General features: G+C 28.6%; 2 protein-coding genes across 4 annotated transcripts; one reads left to right on the plus strand and one right to left on the minus strand.

Annotated features, from left to right (window-relative positions):
* Nucleotides 1-1423: 1423 nt before the first annotated feature.
* Nucleotides 1424-17012, minus strand: LOC145743362 (sodium- and chloride-dependent betaine transporter-like). 3 transcript variants are annotated; one of them, XM_082561315.1, is made up of 15 exons: nucleotides 16852-17012; nucleotides 13637-13743; nucleotides 12940-13070; nucleotides 11474-11597; nucleotides 10841-10973; nucleotides 10088-10223; nucleotides 9827-9961; nucleotides 9252-9355; nucleotides 8661-8785; nucleotides 7609-7721; nucleotides 6890-7018; nucleotides 5667-5870; nucleotides 4750-4917; nucleotides 4607-4663; nucleotides 1424-1617 (listed from the first exon to the last, which is right to left on the minus strand). In XM_082561315.1, the coding sequence occupies exons 1-15, from the start codon at nucleotides 16926-16928 to the stop codon at nucleotides 1573-1575; spliced, it is 1788 nt and encodes a 595-aa protein (XP_082417441.1). In that variant the 5' UTR covers nucleotides 16929-17012; the 3' UTR covers nucleotides 1424-1572. The 3 variants fall into 3 exon arrangements, with proteins under 3 accessions (XP_082417441.1, XP_082417433.1, XP_082417448.1); XM_082561307.1 differs by lacking the exon at nucleotides 1424-1617 and adding an exon at nucleotides 2868-3986; XM_082561322.1 differs by lacking the exons at nucleotides 1424-1617; nucleotides 12940-13070; nucleotides 13637-13743; nucleotides 16852-17012 and adding exons at nucleotides 2868-3986; nucleotides 11223-11308 and having other exon boundaries at nucleotides 11474-11530.
* A 2081-nt stretch (nucleotides 17013-19093) lies between these two features.
* Nucleotides 19094-21551, plus strand: LOC145763320 (syntaxin-binding protein 6-like). The gene is made up of 5 exons (XM_082574749.1): nucleotides 19094-19262; nucleotides 19896-20002; nucleotides 20232-20298; nucleotides 20507-20714; nucleotides 20970-21551. The coding sequence occupies exons 1-5, from the start codon at nucleotides 19152-19154 to the stop codon at nucleotides 21119-21121; spliced, it is 645 nt and encodes a 214-aa protein (XP_082430875.1). The 5' UTR covers nucleotides 19094-19151; the 3' UTR covers nucleotides 21122-21551.
* The last annotated feature ends 271 nt before the right edge of the window (nucleotides 21552-21822 follow it).

The raw sequence follows: 21822 nt of genomic DNA on the forward strand, positions 1-21822 counted from the left end.
CCTAGTCTACATAGCTTTAAGCTACTTTAATTTTAGTTCACCCGAATCAATATGGCTTCAAATTCTTGTTCTTTAAATGTTTAATTATGCAAAATATTGACATAGTGCTAAAACAAACAGATTTTTATTATTTAGCAAACAGGTTTTGTTTATCGTTCATAATGATTTGCATTTTTTGTTACGTTTTGATGTCTAGAAAAGGTTATTTTCTTTGAATAGGAATTAGTCATGTAATTTTAAAGTAATAACTAGTTTTGCAAGCGGCACCATACTTCTTGTTAAATTTTTTAACAAAGTTTTCAGAAATTTTGCTAAATATTTGTTCTAATGATTTTAACTACATTTTTCAAGGTCATATTTTATTAAAACATAAAAATAAAACAAATTCTTGTTCAAACTTGTTGGCAATAAAAACAGAAAGGTAATAAATAAAAAATTACAAAAAGTACAAAATATTTTAAATTTCACTAATATTAAGTGCAAATATTTAAAAAAATATGAATAAAAATACGAATATTTTAAGCAATAGTTGTTATATTAGACTGTATGCTCTTTTTTCGTTCATTTTCTTTGTTACAATTTCGTTTAAATTTTATCCACGGAAAAAGTGCAATTTTCCAGTTTGTAAAAGTCCCAATTAAACAAAGTGAGTTAGTTACAATATTAACATCGAATGCGAAATAAAGAAACTCGTCCGAAATATTTTCCTTGCTTTTTAAAAACGCCAAAACTACTGAGATAATATCAGTCGCAAAGCTGATACTAAGAAACACAATACACCTACGTATGAGGTGCTTAAGATTTGATTGATTCGATGACGTCACTCGAATCGTCGAGTCACGTGACCGTAAAAAATTGGCGCGAATCTTGTTGAGTTTCCATAGAGGATAAACGAATAAAACAAGCAGTTGGCCTTGTATAAAGAAACAGCCGACCAACCAAGATAGAGCTTCATAACCCGACATCACTAAAGTTGAGTTATCGTTATTCCAGAACGCCACAAGAGCCATCTGCGTGATCGAGAATAAAACCACAAATACAAGAGATATCCAACTAAACGCGTGGAGGCATTTATTTTGTTCCTGGCAGTGTTTTAACGGCGATTGTCCATCGTAGAATAAACGCTGTCGGATCCAGAAAAATAAATAAACAATTATAATTATAAGCCCGTATATGTATTTATTCGCAAGGCTTATCGGCTTTGCGAGATCGTGTCGTCCAATTACAAATCGTTCTAAAGTGAAGTGGATGACAGTTACCGCTGATGCTAGAATACAAAGCGAGAGCATAATTTTTTTATATCTTGTTGCTCTAACGTTACATTTCGTTTTCCCTATATGGGAAATACTCTCGATTGAAATTGTTCTTCCTTGATTGTCTCTAACAGGGGGATTGTTATTCCCTTGTGACGTCATACTTTGGGTTGTGATTACGGTTTTAACTTTTGTTTGTTGAATATTTTCCATTACGATGACGTAGAATGAGATGGCGCAGAATATGTAGACAGCAAGAACGTAAAATAGAATTGTGAAAATGTAGAATATTAATTCTGCAGTATTATAATCCATATTTTCAGACATTTTTTCTTATTTTACGATTATATCTAAAATACCAAATCTAAAATAATACAAAAATTATAAAAATGTTAAAAATATCAAAATTTCAAAATAAACAATTTGCAATAACATTTGATTAATTATTTATGCAAAATAATTAATGTCATATGCCCAAAAATAATGCATTGTAAAAAGTTGTCAAATTTTTTAAAAATTGAAGGTTTAAAACTTGAATTTAAATTAAACTCAATCTATTGCTTTTTAATATAAAATAACTACTATCAATCAAAATTTCAATTAACCAAAATTAATTAAATTTAATTGCCGAAATTAAGTAACTTAAAAATGTTAAAATTAAAATAAATTAAAGTAAAAACTTGAATTTAATTTAAACTAAATCTGCTGCTTTTTATTATAAACTAATAAGTACCAACTGAATTTTCAATTAACTAAAATTAATTAATTTTTTTTGCAAAATTAAATAAAGTCAAAATTTTGCAGTCTAAAAAATGTTAAAATTTTTTGTAAAAGTTTTTTTGTTGAAAACCCTAATTTAAATAAACTGATTTCAATGCTCTTTAATATAAACTAATAAGTAGCAACTAAAAATTTGCAATTAACTTAAACTAATTAACTTTTAAGCAGATTGATTAAAGTCAAATGCCGAAAAAATGCAATCCAAAAAAATGTTAAAGTTTAAGACCCCACAACCCCCTTATAAATGCTGTTAGCTATCAAATTTTTTTATTTAATTAATTAATTAATTAATTAATTTCGTGTAATGCCGCAAAAGGAATTTATTCAAAAACGAAATTTTATCAAAATTCTGACCTTTTTTATCCATAAAACCGAAACCTAAATACGTGATATTAATTTCTATGATACAACAATGAACTATTATTGTTCCTTTGTTTAAGAACAATAGAATAATAACTGGAAATTTACATTGAATTTTTAAGTTTATAAATACTTGCAAAAAATATTAATTTTAAAATTAAAAATAAGCAAATAAAATAGTTTTTAATAACGCAATTTACAATAAACTAAGAACCTATAATCTTACGATAAAATTTAATTAATTAATATGACTAATATAATGCCTATTTTAAATTTAAATCGAAAATTTCAGATTTATTTTTGATATTACTTCTAGTTCTAATAATACAAAATTATGTAACAAAACTTAAAGCTGCAAAATACTAGAATAACTACAAACGTTATTAGCTAAAAATTAAAACTTTTTGAACAAAAACTTTGTACAAAATTGATTTTATTCAACCTAATTAAATTACACAATTTAGTATTATGACGTCATGGAGATAAATATCGCGAACAGCCTTGCAACTAAAAAATTTAGTACGATACAAAACTATATTCTATTAGAAACCTAATTTAAAATATAACTTGACTTTTTTACTTTCAAAAATGCTAAAACGCAATTTTAAACTTATCAGCAAACAATAAAAAAGCTTTAATAAAAATTGACCATTTTTTGTAAAAACTAAATTTAAAATAAACTCTGAAAAAAATTGCCAAAATTGACTTTCAAATTTTTGCCTGCGAAACCAAATTGCTAAAACGTTCATATGACCTTAATACAAAACCCCTAATTTAAATACAGTTCCTTCATTTGCATAACATTAACTTTGCCCTGTTATCGTTCACTTATAAAATAACAGCATGGGAATTTTGTTAAAATAGATAAATTCGTAATATATTTAATTGTCAAAAATATTTTACGTTTGCCCTAACACCTGACATTTACAATATATTTAATTTACTATTATCTCATGTTCTCAGTAATGGCTAATTTTCCGCTCTGTAGATTTTAGAAAAAAATTTTTATTAACAGTATTGCACTAGTTGACCCATATTAGGCGTAGTGCGCATGGTAAGAAATATGCACACATGACTAACTATAAAATTACCATTATCAACTTAAACTATATCCTTACTTGTCCTGGCCATATAAACTGCATTATTGTACTCATCTGCTTGACCTAACCATATAAATTAACTTAATACGTGTAACTGATACCTTTAATTATCAAAAATAAAAGAAAAACAAAATATTAAAAATTTTACAAGAAACATTATTGGCAAATTCTAGGGGCTGTATTTAAATTAAAAACAACGAAATTCAACCCATTTATTCTTACCCTTCTTGCCCTAACTAACGGTAATTAGAACCTGGGTATAACGGTTGTATTGCAATTGTTATGCCAAATTTCGAGGAAGTTTTCAACAATTCTCACAACATTTCGGTCCGTTTTCCCTTACACAATTTTTAAATCAAGTCATCACATTTTTCAAGTTTTTCTTGCCGCTTGTATTTGTTACGTCACAATAGAACATCGCTTTGTAGGGGTTTATAAACGTGATTAGTATTGTGACAGAACAACGCACAACAAAGAAAAATGTTTTTTTTTGCTAAAATGTTAGAATTTTAAATTTAAATGCGGTTCGATTACTAAATAATCTACATAAAAAATTTAAATGTAATTTTAAAATAACAAAACATTAAATTCTAAGCTTTTTTTATTAAGTTTAAATATTTTGCATTCTTGTATTTTTATCGAATATAAACCACTACACTTTACTTAATATTTACAGAATTTAAACCAGTTTGCACAAATAAATAATTTAGGTAAAATATGAAGTAATAAGGAATCTTAATTTGAGGTGGAATAGTTAACAAAATTGAATTAATTTAAATGTGTATGGTGTAGCAACAAATTTAGAGCCGTGAAAGTTATAAGAAATTTGTCTAAAACACCATTTGTACTAGTAGGTATCAGGTATTTTAAGAACCGTAAAATTAATAAGTTAAATTTGAGAAACAATTGGCAAAATTTAATAAAACTTCTATAATTTTAGACCCTTTTCTGATTTCAATATAAAAAAAAAGCTTAATTTTTGCCCATTTTTTTAATCTTAATTTTTTAAAACTTTTTGAAAAACTTTTATTATTTTTGTAAAAAAATTTGATACTTTTAATTAATCGGAAACGACATTTAAGCGAACGTGATATCAGCTTGTAAAGAATTTACCTCTTTTAGTTTTTCAGTCGATTTTTTTAATTGAGAAGCACTGGCAGCACGAAAACGCTAAAAATAAATTTTATTTTATTAATTAAAAATTTAAAAAAATTTTAACCTTATAACATAAACTGTTTTAAATAGCAAAATACTACCTCTTTGATACTTCCTTTTTGCATAGCAACATCGTATATGACGTAACAAGGCACACATAGCAACGACGAAAGGCATAGCAACCAACCCACCACGTTTGCTTCAATGGGATAAACGTAACCCATCACTTTTAATGGGGCATATTTGATGACGTAGAACATCATAATGAACTAAAAAGTCAAAAAAAAATTTTAATTTAGAATCTATTTAAAGTTTTTAGGTTAGACTTTAAGGTAATAGGTAGAAAGTTCACCGGCAGCATGGTGTAATGGTAAAAAAACTTGACACCACCATGAGGTCGTGAGTTCAATCCTCACTGCTCTCATGCTGTAGTGCCCTTAAGTAAGACACTATAAACAGTATGAACTCCTGCTGACCCAGCAGTTAATCAGCAGCTTAATTATCGGGCAATTATAATCTATAATATCCCAAATTGCTACAGGCAACTCGAGACTGGGTCGGAGTAACTGTTGTTACTTTATGTTTAAAGCGCGCATTCGACTTTCCCACATCGAGGATAAAGATATATACATTAAAATGTTAGGTAGTAGGAACATGTTTAAGCTATCTGTAAGCGCCGGGCTCAAATCGAATAGTGAAGCATTGGTGTGGCACGAACCCAAAACCTTTCGAATCTTAATTCGATGTCATTAACGGTAAACTCTACTAGACCATATTTTAATATTTAATAATTTGAACCTATCTCAAAGTTTACTTTAAAATGGAAAGATTAATTATTATAAATAGTTGAAATCAAACTTAAACCTTAGCAATTACTAAAATACGCAAAACAGTACTACATTACTGCAGCGGTAACCGAACTTAAAACATTCACAACACCTTTGCACTTTAAAACCTACAGCATGCCAAAAGTTGGAATCAAACTCAGAACCTGTTACAGTTTAAACAGAAAACTTACCGAGCAAAGCACTGGAGTGACATATTTCAAGCATATCTTAACATAGAAGGAAGGATAATATCCGATCATTTCTTTGATATTGTCGTAGAAATTATCAATTCCATAAACCCAGGCTATTGCTATTGATTCCATCATAGCTAGCCAAAGTAAAGCGATCCCACTAACTGCATAGTTGTTAAACAACTCAAACACATAAACCCCACCCTGCAAATAATATCCGTATTTTGATATCTTAAAAAACGTTATAATATGAAGTCAAAAATATCTTAAAACTTGTACAACTTGGGACCGGGTTGGGGTAATATTATAAGGTTAATAATATTTTAAACTTGTACAACTTGGAACTGGGTTGGGGTAATATTATGAGATCAATAATATCTTAAACTTGTACAACTTGAGACTTGGTTGGGGTAATATTATAAGGTCAATAATATTTTAAACTAGTACAACTTAAGACTTGGTTGGGGTAATATCATGAGGTCAATAATATCTTAAACTTGTACAACTTGAGACTTGGTTGGGGTAATATCATGAGGTCAATAATATTTTAAACTTGTACAACTTGAGATTAGGTTGGGGTAATATCATGAGGTCAATAATATCTTAAACTTATACATCTTGTTACTGGGTTGGGGTAATATTTAAAGTCGATAATATTTTAAACTTGTACAACTTAAGACTTGGTTGGGGTAATATCATGAGGTCAATAATATCTTAAACTTGTACAACTTGAGACTTGGTAGCGGTAATATTATGAGGTCAATTATATCTTAAACTTGTACAACTTGGGACTGGATTGGGGTAATAATATGGGGTTAATAATATCTTAAACTTGTACAACTTGAGACTGGGTTGGGAAAATATCATGTGGTCAATAATATCTTAAACTTGTACAACTTGGGATTGGGTTGGGGTAATATCATGGGGTTAATAATATCTTAAACTTGTACAACTTGAGACTAGGTTGGGATAATATCATGAGGTCAATTATATAATAAAAGTGTACAAATTAAGACTAGGTCGGGGTAATAATATGAAGTCAATAATGTCTTAAACTTGTACAATTTGAGACTGGGTAAGGGTAATATTATAAGTTCTATAATATCTTAACTTTGTATAGCTCAAAACTGGGTTCAGGTAACTATTTTTAGATTGTAGATTTCCTTTATTTAAAAATAAAAGTAAATTTTTATTTTCTTTTTACAATATTTATTTTAATTTACCTCAGTAACAAAAATTAATCCAAAGAGACAAAGAACCACACAAAAAACTCCACTCAACAATTCTCTTTTCTTTTCTAATCTTGTTGAATAATCACAAATAATTGTGATCAAACCTTCCAAGCAACAAAACTAGAAGAAATGTTCTTAAGTTATTTTTTAGTATTTAAAATTCAGCTTATTTCTTCATCACCATTTTTTAAAGCGATATCTATATTGTATGTGTTTTTTGTATAATTTAGAAAGGGTGTGCTATTGTTACGTATTTAAGCTGTAAACGCAGGGATCAAGGAAGAACTATGTGACATTGGCGGGGCTTAAACTCCAAACCTTTCGGCGCCCTTAAAGAGTTTACTTTTGTGACGTGTTTAAGCTATCCAAAAACACCAGGTTTAAGGGCGAATAGTGTGGCATTCGTCCGGCTCGAACTTATACAACCTTGAGAGAATAGGTTTTCAATATTTTTATTAAAGAAGGATGTGCTGTTGTGACGTGTTTAAGCTCTTTGTAAACATCAGGCTTAAGGACGAATAGTGTGGCATTGGTGCGATTCGAACCCTAAACCTTTTGGCCCGTAGTTAAATGCCATAACACCAGTATACCACAGTACCAGACTCAATAAATTAACTTCCAATTTAAATATAATTACAAGCATTTGAGTGTTAAAATAACGACATTTTTACCACAAAAAATAAAGATATCAATCTATAAAAATTATATACCTGACTATCCACAGCTAATGTCATCAACATAAGAAAAAACATGATATTCCAGAACTGAGGGAGCGGCATCATTGATAACCCAATCGGGTAAGTTACAAAGGCTAACCCAGGACCTTTGAAACAAATAAAACCATCTAGTTAATGGTGTGTTGTATGATATTAAAATTTGTGATTTTGCTGTTTTGTGAATTTTAGAATAAGGAAAGAAATTATAAAAACTGTACGAAGATTTTGTGTGTAATTAATGTTAATTAGATTCGTGTAATTAAAGAGATTAACTGTAAACGAATTAGAAGAAGGATTGTTTTTGTTTTTGTATTTGCAAGAGAAAAACTGATTTAAAAAAGTTTCAAATAGTTTTAGAAGATTTGAAAAAGAGAATCCAAAAAACCTAGTTAAAATCTGATGGCAAAAAATTCTAAAAAAATGCTAGACCGTCTGCAAGCATCTGAAACAAACTTACTAACAAGCAGGGGAAGTCGGCTGCGGTCCGATAGGCCTCGGGTTCGAGCCGCATCAGACCCGAAACTAAAAGAGAAAATTAAATCACACCTTCAGGCGTTATTACGAAAAAAAACAACATCCATTTTGCTTATATATTAAAATTTTACTGTTTATTTTCTTCTATATCCCAGGTAGCCACTGTTTTCTCGTGCATGCTCTGATATTGGACGGGAAAAAATTATCAAATCAACTTTATAACAAAGTTCTTTTTTTGAGTTTCAAACCAATTTTCGTTTAGTTACATCTGCTTCGGAAAAGACTTTTTCGCGCATTTTTAAAGAAATCACGTGACGGATACGTTTAACCACGTGACTAACATTGATTTGAAGTCACGTGACCAATATGACATTCAAAGTCACGTGACAAAAATCAATAATTTTGAAAATTTTAACTTTTTTGACCAAAATACGCCCAAAATTAAAATAGAAGCCCCTAGCGTTACATTTAACCTTAGTATATATTCGATAACCTAACCTAACACACCTTGAAGCAGATATACATAAACGAAAGTTGGTCTTAACATAAAGCATGGAACGAAATCAACTCACCTGATGCAACGACATTAGCGACGTCGATTTGAAGAACTTTTGCAAGGTTTCCGAGAACTCCGAACACCGTGAACCCGGCGAGGAATGACGTACCTGAGCATGACGTCACCAGAACGATCGTGTGTCTATTGTTGACGTCATAAAGAATAAATTAACAGTGATTAGATATGAAAAAAAAGGTTGAATACAGCACAAAAATGTTTATCAAAAATTAAGCACCAGATAATAAACTAATATTTAATTTTTTTCGATGTTTTTTTAGACATTTATCCTCGATGTGGGAAAGTCAACTTCAGAGCCTAAACATAGAGTAACATCAGTTACCTCGACCCAGTCTTAAGTTGACTTTGCCAGTTTGTAATATTATTAATTAAAATTGCCCAATACTTATATATAACTATACTGCTGCTTTAGTTAAGGCTCAGCAGAAGTCTATTCCAATTATAGCGCCTTACTCAAGGACGCTACAGCATGAGAGCAGTGGAGATTAAATCCAGGACCTCATGTAGTGATGACAAGTGTCCTAACGACTACGCCAAGCTTATGGTAAGTTTTAAACCAAATTGCAAGTTTTAATCAAAGTTATCTTACTTATAAACGTCCATATGAAAATCGTTGTAACTTCCGAAAGCGATCAAAGCAGTGAAACAAATTGCGTAAGAATAACAAACTTGACTACCTGCTTGAACCCAGACCTAACAACAATAAAACAACCATAATAAAAATAATACAAAAAGTTATACAATTATATTGGGTATATTAAATCAACAGCTAAGTATAAAGGAATTTAAAGCAAATAATGTAAGAGGTCCTTGGTTTGATTCTTACTGCTGCTGGTATGTTGTGTCTATAGATAAAGTTAAAATTCTACCTCTCTAATTTGAGTCTTTACGAAAATTAAAATAGAGCATTAACTGCGCATTGTTACTTCGACAAAAGTATACCAAACTAGCCAAGAAGAAAGAACAGAAAAAGGAGCTAGTAAAAAAAAGAATGAAGAAAAAGAGAGGTAGTAATGAGTTATAGAACGGGGTAATAAAACGGTAAGTAAAATAAAAAATAAGAGAATAAAATTTAAGTTATAGACTGCAAAAATAGTTTTTTTTGGGCGTACAATTTAAATATCTTGCTTTACTATTTAAAAAAAAATTATAATTTAAACTTACATTTGGGTCTTGTAGCTTAGTAATATTGGGCTTAAGGTAATAAATTATTCCGTCTACAGCGCCATCTAGCGTGCAGCTACGAATCAACAAAACGATCAAAACGACGTACGGGAAAGTGGCAGAAAAATAAACAACCTAAAAAAAAATTTACAAAAAAACGCAAGTTTAAAAAACACGTAATAAAATATTTTTAAAAAGAATCAAAATTTCACAAATATTCAACCTAAGTTTTAATTATATTTAAATACAAATTCCACTTACCTTTCCAGATGACTTAACCCCTTTAAAAATACAGAAGTAAATCATGACCCATGAGGCAACCAAGCATAAAACCATCGGCCAGTTTTCTAACGATCCAATTTCGTGGATTCCTGAAGATTTTCTTAACACGTAATTGCTGCAAAATTAAACACGTTAATACAGATGTTGGTAGAAATATATTTTAAACATTTTTTTTTCTTTATTTTTACTAATCAGAAAAGCCTAACAATAATTATACATAATAACAATAATATTTTGGGGTCTATAGTACAGTGTATATACATCTCCTTAATTAAAAATAAAACTTTTCAAAGTACACCTTTCATCTATAATAGTGTGGTATATTGGTCATGGCATCGTATTATATAGCAAACATTTGGGGTTCAAACCGCACCAATGCCACATTATTTGACCTTGAAACCAGCGTTTACGGAAAGCTTAAAACACGTCACAACAACAAATTTTTCTCAATAAAATAAAACCCATCATTTTAATGTGTTATGAACGAAACTTAAAGCACAATACATAGGTTACGACTAATAGAATACTTTCATCATATTCTCTTAAAGTAATAGGTTTCATATTTTACTAAGGAGAAGTGTGCTGTTGTGACATGTTTAAGCTATCCGTAAACGTCGGGTTCAAGGGCGAATAGTGTGGCATTGGTGCGGCTCAAACCCGAAACCCTCGGCTCGTAGTCCGATGACATGACCGGACTTATACACTTTTAAACAAATAATAAACAATTCCTACTTCCAATATTCGATAATAGGTAGAACGACATCCCGTTTTGCCGAACTAGCTGAAAAGTAGACTGCGGTTTGGTTTGTGGTTAAACTTGTGAGGTTCTCGTAAGGTAAACATGAGTTAGTGTTCCACCAGTTCTCTGTAATACAAAAAAATGATTTTGTATTATTTGGTTCTAGTTAATTCTCTCTCAGACTTAACAGTCCCAAATTTATTTCCAAGAATCGTATATTACAAGTGCCACCTACAAGAACTTGCTTATTAAAAGAAGGATGCGGAAAGTCAAAATAAATCAACCCCAAGTTAACGCTAATTTCTAGTTAACTAATTTTGGGTTTAAAGTTTTTGTTAGTACGCAGAAACTTGATTTAAACTTGGATTAGCTTACTTTTCATTTCTGCGTAACAAACAGAAATTAAACTTGCAAATTTATCCTGGGTTTCCGTAAACTCGACTTATGCATTTGACTTCAAACTGTTTATAAAAGTTGTGTAATGAGAAAAGTTTCGTAGGTTTTAAAATTCTTAATGAAAATTCTTGTTAAAAAAAATTATTCAATTTAAAAAACAGTTGATTCGAAGTTTATAATTATTTGTTATTATACTATACAAAACAATTAATGATCATGACGTCACTTACCACAATGCATCCATGGCAACGTAGCAGAGAAGGAATGGATGAAATAAAGAAGCGCCCAGGCCATGACTGTGATGTAATAAAGACAAGAATACAAACTTATCAGTGAACAACCAAAACCGATTCCCTATAATCAAAAAAAATTAATTTTAGTTTAAAAATTGTGGATATTAGGAATCTTTTAGTGGCCGCATGGTACCGTTAGTGAGCAAGTTAAACATAAACGGTAAATTTGTAAAAAGAATATAAGATATATATAATAGAGATTAGTGGACAATATAAATATATTTATATGTATATTTTAATTTATATGCCTTCAAGATAAATAAAACTACCGTTTGTGGTGCGTGGGTAAATTATCACAGGCAAATATTAGTTAAGAATTGCGACCATATTACAACAATTAAAATGCCAATTATAGGGCAGACTATTAACTTATCTTTGCAATAATTGCGTTAAAAGTAAATTACCCAATATTTTTTTATTTAAAAAGTTAAAAAACCTATAAAAATAAGGTTTAATAAAATACTAAATAACCATGCTAAACTCTATATTATATTACATGACCAACAACGACAAAGCAGCTTCCTTTGAAAACGGAAAATATGCGACGGCGCTCACGGAAGTTTTATAACATCCTGTTATTATTAAGCTTTAAAAACATGTTTTTTAGACGAAATATTAAACTTTGAAAAATTTTAAAACCTTTATTATGTTTTATTGTTTAGTTAAACGTAATAATGCGAAATATCAACTATTGTTATTAACAATGGTGTATTTTGATTGTGATTAATTGTTCTTTGAATAATGGAATTTTTTATTTTTTTTTGTAAGAAATTTACGATAATATTTTTAACTTTTATTTTAACAAATATTATAAAATATTAATTTTAATAAAAATTAAATAAATTTAATGATAATTTATCAAATTTATTTTACTTTATAATGATAAATTGTTTATAGTTATCAAAACAAGCGAATAATCGCTCACTATGACGTCATACTAGTGGAAAAATACTGGAAAAATTTGAGAGATTTTTTAAATCCTTTTTTTCCAGAAAAAATATTTTGTTAACCTCAGTTTTGGTTGGTCTTCTGATAAGAAACAAATCATACTAACGTTTTTTTAAACAATAGTGTAGTTATGTAATAATGGAAAAACGTTTTGATAAAATTGTTTTTATTTTCGTTTTTTTTATATTTTAAAGTGTTGGGTTTCTATATATTTGATTGGGTAAATTTTTGCTATTGTGACGTGTTTGAGCTATCTGTCAACGCCGGGCTCAAGGGTGAATAACGTGGCATTGGTGCGGCTCGAACCCGATACCTTTCGGTTCGTAGTTCGATACCATTTACCAAATACAATAACTAACAAAAAAATTATTTAATTATAAAAAAATGTCTAAAAGTTGTTAAAATTTCAGTTATTCGACTTTTTAAAAATAACAAAATATAATTAACTTATTTACCGTCATTATTGGAGCTATTTTCCATGCCCCTATTGCACCTTGTCGCGTGTATTGACCAAGTGCGACCTCCATGAACAGAAGAGGGAATCCACATAAAACAGCAAATGTGATATAAGGAATCAAAAACGCACCTTAAAATAAAATAAAATTTAAAACCATTTTTTAAAGTAAAAACTTCAGAAATAAAAATGTTGTTATTTAAAATATGGTAAATTAGACGATTGTTATATTTAAATTTAAATGGTATATAATAGAATTAAAAAAATAAATAAATATAATGTTCTGTATATAACTAAGATATCCAATACGAAAGTTAAATACATATTTAACCAATTCAATTTCGTTATCCTAAAATTATTATCGATATCAGAATAAAGGTATAGTTTGTTAATAAAATAAAAATAAAATAAAAATATTATATTTATTTTTTTCTATATCTTTTTAAGGGAATAGGTTTTCAATATTTTTATTGGGTAAGGGTGTGTTGTTGTGACATCATAAAGCTATTTGTTATCCGAAACTTTATTACTGGCTTATATTATATTTAACAATTAAATTGCAAGTACCACAGACATTTTTTAAAGGTTGTAAAGCCATTTTATGAATCAGTGTCAACCATACTAACGTGATATATACATCGCTTACAAAATTGCAAAACTCTTTAATATAACACTTTTACTTTTTGATTATTTCTTACCTCCTCCATATTCGTAAGCTATATAAGGAAATCTCCAAACATTTCCCAATCCAATAATCGCCCCCAACATGGAGATGAAAGAAGTTGTTTTGCTTGACCATGTGTCCCTGAATAAACAATAAAATAAAATACATAAAAAATAATATTTTTTTTATTTTTTTCATGTAAAAATTAAAAATTGTTAAAGAGATGGTTCGGTCACGGAGTTTCTTTTTTAATTATGTTGGAATTTTTCCAACTCGCACAAGGATACGATTTTTTTTAAATTGGTCAAGTAGTTTTTGAAATAACGTAATTTGATGGTAAATATTGTAAATAGGGAAAGTCCCAACGATCGGGAGTCACGTGACGCACGACGTCATCGTCGTAAGATCATACGCTGGCAGACATAGGAAAATATTCTTATTTTGCCCTCTCTGACCCGTTTGGTTTCTTTTTTTTAATTTTTTTTTTTGCAGTAAACAAACTTAACATAAAAAGCAATATTTAGCCATATCTCTTTAAAGGCCCGTTCACACGGCGTAAGCAACGTAACGTAATGCAAGATTGCGCAATCATTTAAAATGAACAGAGTCGTTCACACGTACGAAAGTTTGCGTAAGTTACGTAAGATTTTGTAAAGTTTTGTGGCAGAAGCAAAATTTACGCAAGATTTCGTAAGCGGTATACTTTTATTAGGTATTGTTTTTTAAAATTTTAAAAAGAAATCCCTAGAACTCGTAAAGTTACGTAACGCAGCGCAACGCTACGTTACGTTACCTTGTCGTGCGAACAGGCCTTAATGGAAGTAAAATTTAAAGTATATAAAAAGTAAAATGGTAAAGTTACTAGCAAAGCACTACAATATTGAAAAAAATTAAAATCCATTTTTAATGATATTTTAACCTTTGTACCACGTTAAATAAAATATTTCCTAGAAATTTAATAAAGTTGACTTTGTACTTTAACAAAAATTAAACTAAATTTCCAATAATATTGTAAATATTTTTAAATTTTTTTGCATTTTTACTCCATTAAACAATAACAATTTGAAGTTTAAAATTCCTAACTTAACTAGAAATCGCAAAAAAGTTAAGAAAAAATTATTTTTATTTAATTTTAAATTAAACTTTAAATTATTTTTTTTTCCTGTATATATATATCTTTATCCTCGATGTGGGAAAGTCGAATGTGCGACTTCAACATAGAGTAACATCATTTACTCCGACCCAGTCTCGAGTTGCCTGTGGCAGTTTGGGATATTATAGATTATAATTGCCCGATAATTAAGCTGCTGATTAAGTGCTGACTCAGCAGAAGGTTATACCGTTTATAGCGCCTTACTCAAGGGCGCTACAGCATGAGATCAGTAGGGATTTGAACTCACGACCCCATGTGTGGTGTAGCAAGTTTTCTCACCACTACACCACGCTGCCGGTTTACTTAACAACTAATCAACGAGATAATTTTTGTTGCTAGGAAAGGACGGTTACTATATGAACAAAATTACAAAACCTGTAAATCACTGGTATACCAATTAACTATATACGGTTAAGTTAGCGTTAAAAAATATAAATTATTTTAAATTTTGAAATTTCTAAAAAGGAAATAATTAAAAATTTTAAGTTATAAATTGATCAAATATGTACGTTCTACTTTATTTAAAGGTTTTAAAGACATTTTTTGCAAATATGGCTGTTAAATGGTGTTTAATATAGATTAATAATTTTATTAAACAATTTTAGATTTTAAAATTAAATTTAAATTACAAATATTTAAACAAACTTAAGACAATTTAAAAATTCACAAACACATTAATTTTCGTTAAAACAACATTTGTATTTTTAAAGCAACATACAAATACATTTATTCGCTTTTATTTCCTTTATGACGTTCGTTTAATTGATTAATTTAATTTGAAACATCCGCCTAACCTAATAGTATACATTACTCAATGTAAATAAATGCATTCAAATAATATTAGTGTGTTTATATCAGATTTGATTCGCTAAATATGTAAAGTTATATCGTTCTGGTGGTTAGTTAGGTCTGTTAAACATATTTTTAATGTGTATGAAAACTAAATAACGCCCATTTAACATAAGATACAAAATTAACGCCCATTTAACATAAGATACAGCATTTTTCCTATTTTTCAACGCTTTTTTTTCAATTAAAGAGAAAAAGATCGCAAAATATTTAAAGCTTTACGGCTGAAAACATTTAAAATTCCACAAGATTGGTTTTAAAGGGCTTAACTTGAAATTATTCAGGCGAAACATCTCAGATTTCATGATTAAAGTTAGTGGGAAAATAAAAGCTTTTTGTGAAAACAAATTTGCCCTACTTTTCAAATATAAATTTCCCGTGTTATTAGTTACGATTTAAACGATATACAATAACATACAAAAGATAAATCATAAAAATACAAACTAACTTTATAGTTTAAAATACGACAAAGTTTTATTAATGTTTACGTACTTTTGATGTAAAAGTAATGAGACTTGAGAGCCGTAAAATTAACAATCGCATTTTTGAAATATGTTAACCTTTTGTTACATGGCAATTATAGGGTTAAACAAAATATTTAGGATCAGGGGTATTTAAATATATGTTTTAAACAACCGTTAAAGCCTAAAGGATTTGACGAAGAATATCTAGTTAAAAAACGGTGTTACTAATAACCACATAAGATCACATTAAGGACAAAACATTTACCACGCAAAACAAAAAATAAAATTAAAAAAAACGCGTAGTCTGTTTTTTTGTCTTTAGGGCAACCAAAGGAATTTCGAGCAGAAGGTTAGGACAGGGGTAAGTAAAAAGTGTCGCATTTTTGGTATTTGGTTTTTAATTAAATAACAATATCCCAGAATAAACATTCAACACGTACCTACCGTTAAAACAAACAACGCATTCTGTATAGTTTTATATGGTAATTAGTAGGACTCGTTAAAGAGTTTGTTTAAAGACCGTAAACTACTTATGATCTATATCAGTTTACTTATCATAACGTTGTCTTACCCCGCCCCCCTTAAATGTCACATTATCTATTTTAAACAAAATTATTTAAATCTCATATTTTTGCAGATTCAATCTTTTAAACAGCGAAAAACAAAAACAAAGGTTTACTAATATAAATAAAACAAATTCTATTTTAAACACCGGTTCAACTGATTGCATTTCTACCCTTAGGCATTATAATAATAACTTTGAGCAAAAACAAAAAAACTTACCGCTTTTTGACAATCTTTTCATCTTGAAATTCCTCTTTCTTTGCACCAGTTTTAAGCAGTCCGTCAGATGCATTCATTTTACCACAAAACAAACTATATTTTGTTCAACTAAATAAATCTAAACGAAAATATAAATAACGTTGAATTCCTAACACTAAGGCAAAAATCAATAACGTTTCAATGGTTGTCTATTTAAATATTCCTTCTATGTTTTCAACTTTAAAGTGTTGTACTTTGATCCCGGTTTGTACCGTTTACAATAATCAATAAAAACACAACATCCTAAAACTACACATCATGCTTTTAAACTTTACTACAACTTGTAACGAGAAGAAGACTACATTTCTCTTGTATGCGCTTTACTCCATCTACCGGACGGTAAAACTATTAAAAAGAACAAGTTTTTTATATCGTTTTTATCCTCAGATAAAAGAATATACAAGTACATTTTTAGGCTTAAAATAAATGTAATAATTTGTTATTAAGTTATCCAAGGCTGATATGTATTTAAATTACTACAGACAGTATTTTGTTCTAAAAAGTTTAGATATACCCGTAGTGGGAATCGAACTTGCACGCTAAATTACCATAATTATAAGCTTAACATCATAATTTTAGGTTTTTTTTTAATGCTATTCGTTTTTATTTAAAAGTTATAACAAATAACATGCTTTGTAAAAAAAACTAATAATGTTATAGAGAAAAACGTTATACACTATTATATAGTTAACTGTAACCTAGTTACTTAGTAGTTACTTAACTGCTCTATATATATCAGCAAAACCCACATATTGAGAATAAATGAAGGGTAAATGCTTGAAATTATGGGTTACAAATCAAGCGTTAACTTTAAAAATCACACAGTTATACCCATATAATTTTCCTTTAGTAATAATGTTCAAACTATACCTGTTCTATTTAACCAATATCACCACATATTAATATTTAGATCCTTGTTTAAAATAAACGTAAACTGACTCGGTAAAATTAGTATATAAATAATAAATTAGTTCGTCAATAGTTTTAATCAATAATGTTAAATATAGATAGATTTATTATTTACAACTTTTAAACCTTCTAACACGTAAATATTTACATTTAGTTCGACGAAAACAAATAACATTTATTTTATTTTTTTAGTCAACTATTTGTTTTTCTTTCACGGTCAATTTAAAGAAAATTGTCTCGTTAAACTTCTCCTTTTATTGCAACGTCTGTTTTTCCAGTTAACTTGTTAAAAAAGCACATTTTCTTTCAAAACATGTTTTTCAATGAGGTATAGAAAATATTCTCTTTTGTTGTTAAAAATCTACTTTAGCTCAAAAATAACACGAAGCAAAATAGTTTGTTATTTAGCATGTAGGCCCAATAATCAATAAAAACACAACATCCTAAAACTACACATCATGCTTTTAAACTTTACTACAACCCCCTTTAAAAACATATCGATTTGCTGTAGATCTTAGTAATATCAAATTAGAAATCATGTTTTAAATATCTAATAACACAGTACATGATAAACGATTACAACTTTAGTAAACAATTACAAATTTGGTGTGATATTTATATTATTGTGCTCTCTGGTTTAGATATAAAAAATATATTTTAATTTAAAAAAATTAAAACTTAACATATTAAATAAAATGTTTAATAATATTTAAAAAAATAATTACGGCAGATTTATAGTAAGAGTTAATTATTGGGCAGGGATAAAAATATACAACTTTTTAAGTCATTTTACTTTTTTTGTTGTAAAGAAATTATTACCAGATAACCATATGCTATTTTACCAAAAATGAAATATATTTTATTACCCTTTGTTTACCCCAACCTTCTTTGGAAAATGAGTCTTAATTTCTGCAAATATTTTAACGTAAGTTTCGCTGAAAAACGTCGTTTTTAAAATTTTAGTTTTTAGAAATGTCCATACAATAAAATGCATTTTTAAGTAACGTAGGCTTATACGCTTATACTTTAATCATGTAGATGTTTTTTTCCTACAACTCGTAATAGTGATATGATGAATAAACCTTCCTACATTCAATTAAAAACAAAAACTGTTAGCTTCAAAATTTATAAAACAAAAAATAAAAAATAAGTTGCTATTTATTTATTAAAATTAAAAATTATTCCTAAAGTTTCAACTAATTTTAATTGTTAATTATCATAAGAATTATCGAGGACAAACAAAAAAAATGTTTATCCTCGTTTTGATTGACAGATGATTGCGTCTTCAGCAGTTTGTAAACAAATGCAAATGTTTTGAGATTTTGTAAGTTTTTAGTTAAATTTAAATTAAAATGTTGCATTCTCCGGTTGCTATCAATAATGCCAGACCAAATGAAGTAAAGCACGCCTTGCACAACAACGTGTTTCATCCGAATGGAGAACGTCTTGTAGGTTTTATGAAAGTAAGTCTTAGACTGTTAGAATAAGTTCTTATTAATAAAAACTTTCGGCAATTAAAAATGTGTTTTTTTTACTATGCTGATTTATTATTACTGTTGGTTTCCTACTAGAGATCCTAAATAGATTGCAATTTATTAATCAGTTAATACGTTCCTTGGTTTCAGTAACTTTTTTCTTTCATTATATTATAAATTAATGTAACCGGCAGCGTGGTGTAGTGGTAAGAACACTTGCTACACCACACATGAGGTCGTGGGTTCAATCCCCACTGATCTCTGCTGTAGCGTCCTTGAGTAAGCCACTATAAACGGTATGAACTTTTGCTGAGCCAGCATTTAATCAGCAGTATAATTATCAGGCAATTATAATCTATAATATCCCAAACTGCAACAGGCAACTCGAGACTTGGTTGGAGTAACTGATGTTACCCTATGTTTAGGTTGCGCATTCGACTTTCCCACATCGAGGATAAAGATATATACAAAAAAAAAAGTTAATTCCACCCTTTTTCGTAATTAAGGGTTGATTTCCCTAACTTTGTATAAAAATTGGTTATGTTTAATTACAACCCCTATAATATTTTGTGTCATTAAATGCCAATTAATACTTTATTAATATTAATAATTTGTTTTAAGGTTTGCAAGACTGAGCCGGGAGGTTTACCTTTTCATAAAGTGGAAAATGTTCATTATTTGTGCTGCTCAGTTACCATAAAACGACCTTCCAATGCTTTTATTAGCAGGTAAAGTTAAAACACCTTAATTTTAATATTGAGGGTCCCTTGTTTAAGAACTGGGTTTAGGTTTTGATATTTTGTAATTTGTATATTGTTAACAATTTTTGTAAAAAAGTGAACTCGCTAAAAGTTTTTATGAACCATTTATTTTAAGTTTGGCACCCTAATATTGACTCAAAAGTTTTTAATAAATTTGGTATTAAGTAACTTAAGCTATTGGTTTTTGTTTATTTAGATATAGGTTGTCTGATAAAGGGGATGTTTATGAACAAAGAAGAAAGTGGCCACTACAAGAGTTACAAGTAACTTTTTTTTTATTATCCTTTGTGTTTCATTTGTGGTCAAAACTAATATTTGCTTGTGGTAATTTACCCAGACACTATAAACTGCAGTTTTTTTTTGAGGGCATGTAATGTGTCTGGGTTTATATTTTTTAACTAGGGTTAAATCCATAAAGTTAATATAAGATTACTACTGTAACATAAACCGTAATAATATTTTTTAATTTAGAAAGTTGATGGTCATGGTCTAACAAACAGTGACCTACAATTTGATCTTTATTTTGACCGAGCTTTTAAGTTTGAAGCCCCAAATCTTAAAGAAAAGGAAGAATTTCTACAAAATGTTACAACCCTATGCTCAAAACATCTTTCTTACACTCCTGTATTTGAGAACGTACCAAACAGAATCACTAAATGTTTAGCTTCCAATACAAAAGGTATTTAAACAATTTGTTAAAGCAAAAAAACAATTTTTGGTACAAAATGCACCACACTTAAACAACATAATTTACCCAAACAAAAACATAGTTAAACAGTAAAAAAAAGATTGGTTTCTATATTTAAAATAGGCAATAAATGTAAAACCTTTTTTAAATAAATTATTAAAATTTTTACCCGCTAATTTCATTGCCACATCACCTTAATTTATAACTAAACATCAACTAACCATAAATAATTAATGTTGTACACAGACACAGCTAGTTTAATGAAACAAAATAAGCAAGCTTTGGGAGAGAGGGGTCAAAAATTATCAAATGTTGAACAAAAAACAGCAGAAATGGCGAACTCAGCGAAAGACTTTCAACAAACCACTCACCAACTAGCGGAACATTATAAAAACTAAAACCGGATTTAATCAAAATTTTAACCCACATTTGCTTTAAATTAAAACATTTAACAAACTGGGTTTTGTAAGTTATAAATACAGGGTGTGCTTTATTGTAAATATTTACAAATATATTATTTATAGGTTTTTTTCTAAGTAAATTTTACAGTATTTAAGACACAACTTTATAACTTAAAAATAATTTAAGAATTAAAACTCTTTAAATTGTAAATATTCAAAAACAACTAAAGAGCTATTAATGCAGTATTTTTGTATTTAATTTTTTAGTAATATGTTAGTTAAAATTGCTGCAATTCAGAGCGAAAGAGATTTTATAAATATCACATAAATAATTCCTATCTTTATTAATTCTGTAATTTTTATTCGATCTAAAAAGGGCCAACCATAAAAAAAATAGTAGTTTATTTAATATGAAGTATTATAGTCTTTTATTCCGAATATATATATTTGTCAAGTATTGTAATTTATAATTTTGTTGTTTAAAATATTAAAACTTATATTGTTGTTAGATTTCAAGCATGTTTTAATGTTATGTAAATTGGTGTTCTGTTTTTTCATATAACCTTTAGTACAAAATAGTTTTTGCACATGACAGTATTATAAACTTTGTAAATTATAAAAAAAAAGTTGCTCAATCTATTATATTTCCAATCCTTATAAAAAATTTAATTCCTTACCTATCTTGCTTTTTTTGCTGC

Source organism: Corella eumyota, chromosome 1, assembly GCF_963082875.1.
Source record: "Corella eumyota chromosome 1, kaCorEumy4.1, whole genome shotgun sequence".
Lineage (NCBI taxonomy): Eukaryota > Metazoa > Chordata > Ascidiacea > Phlebobranchia > Corellidae > Corella > Corella eumyota.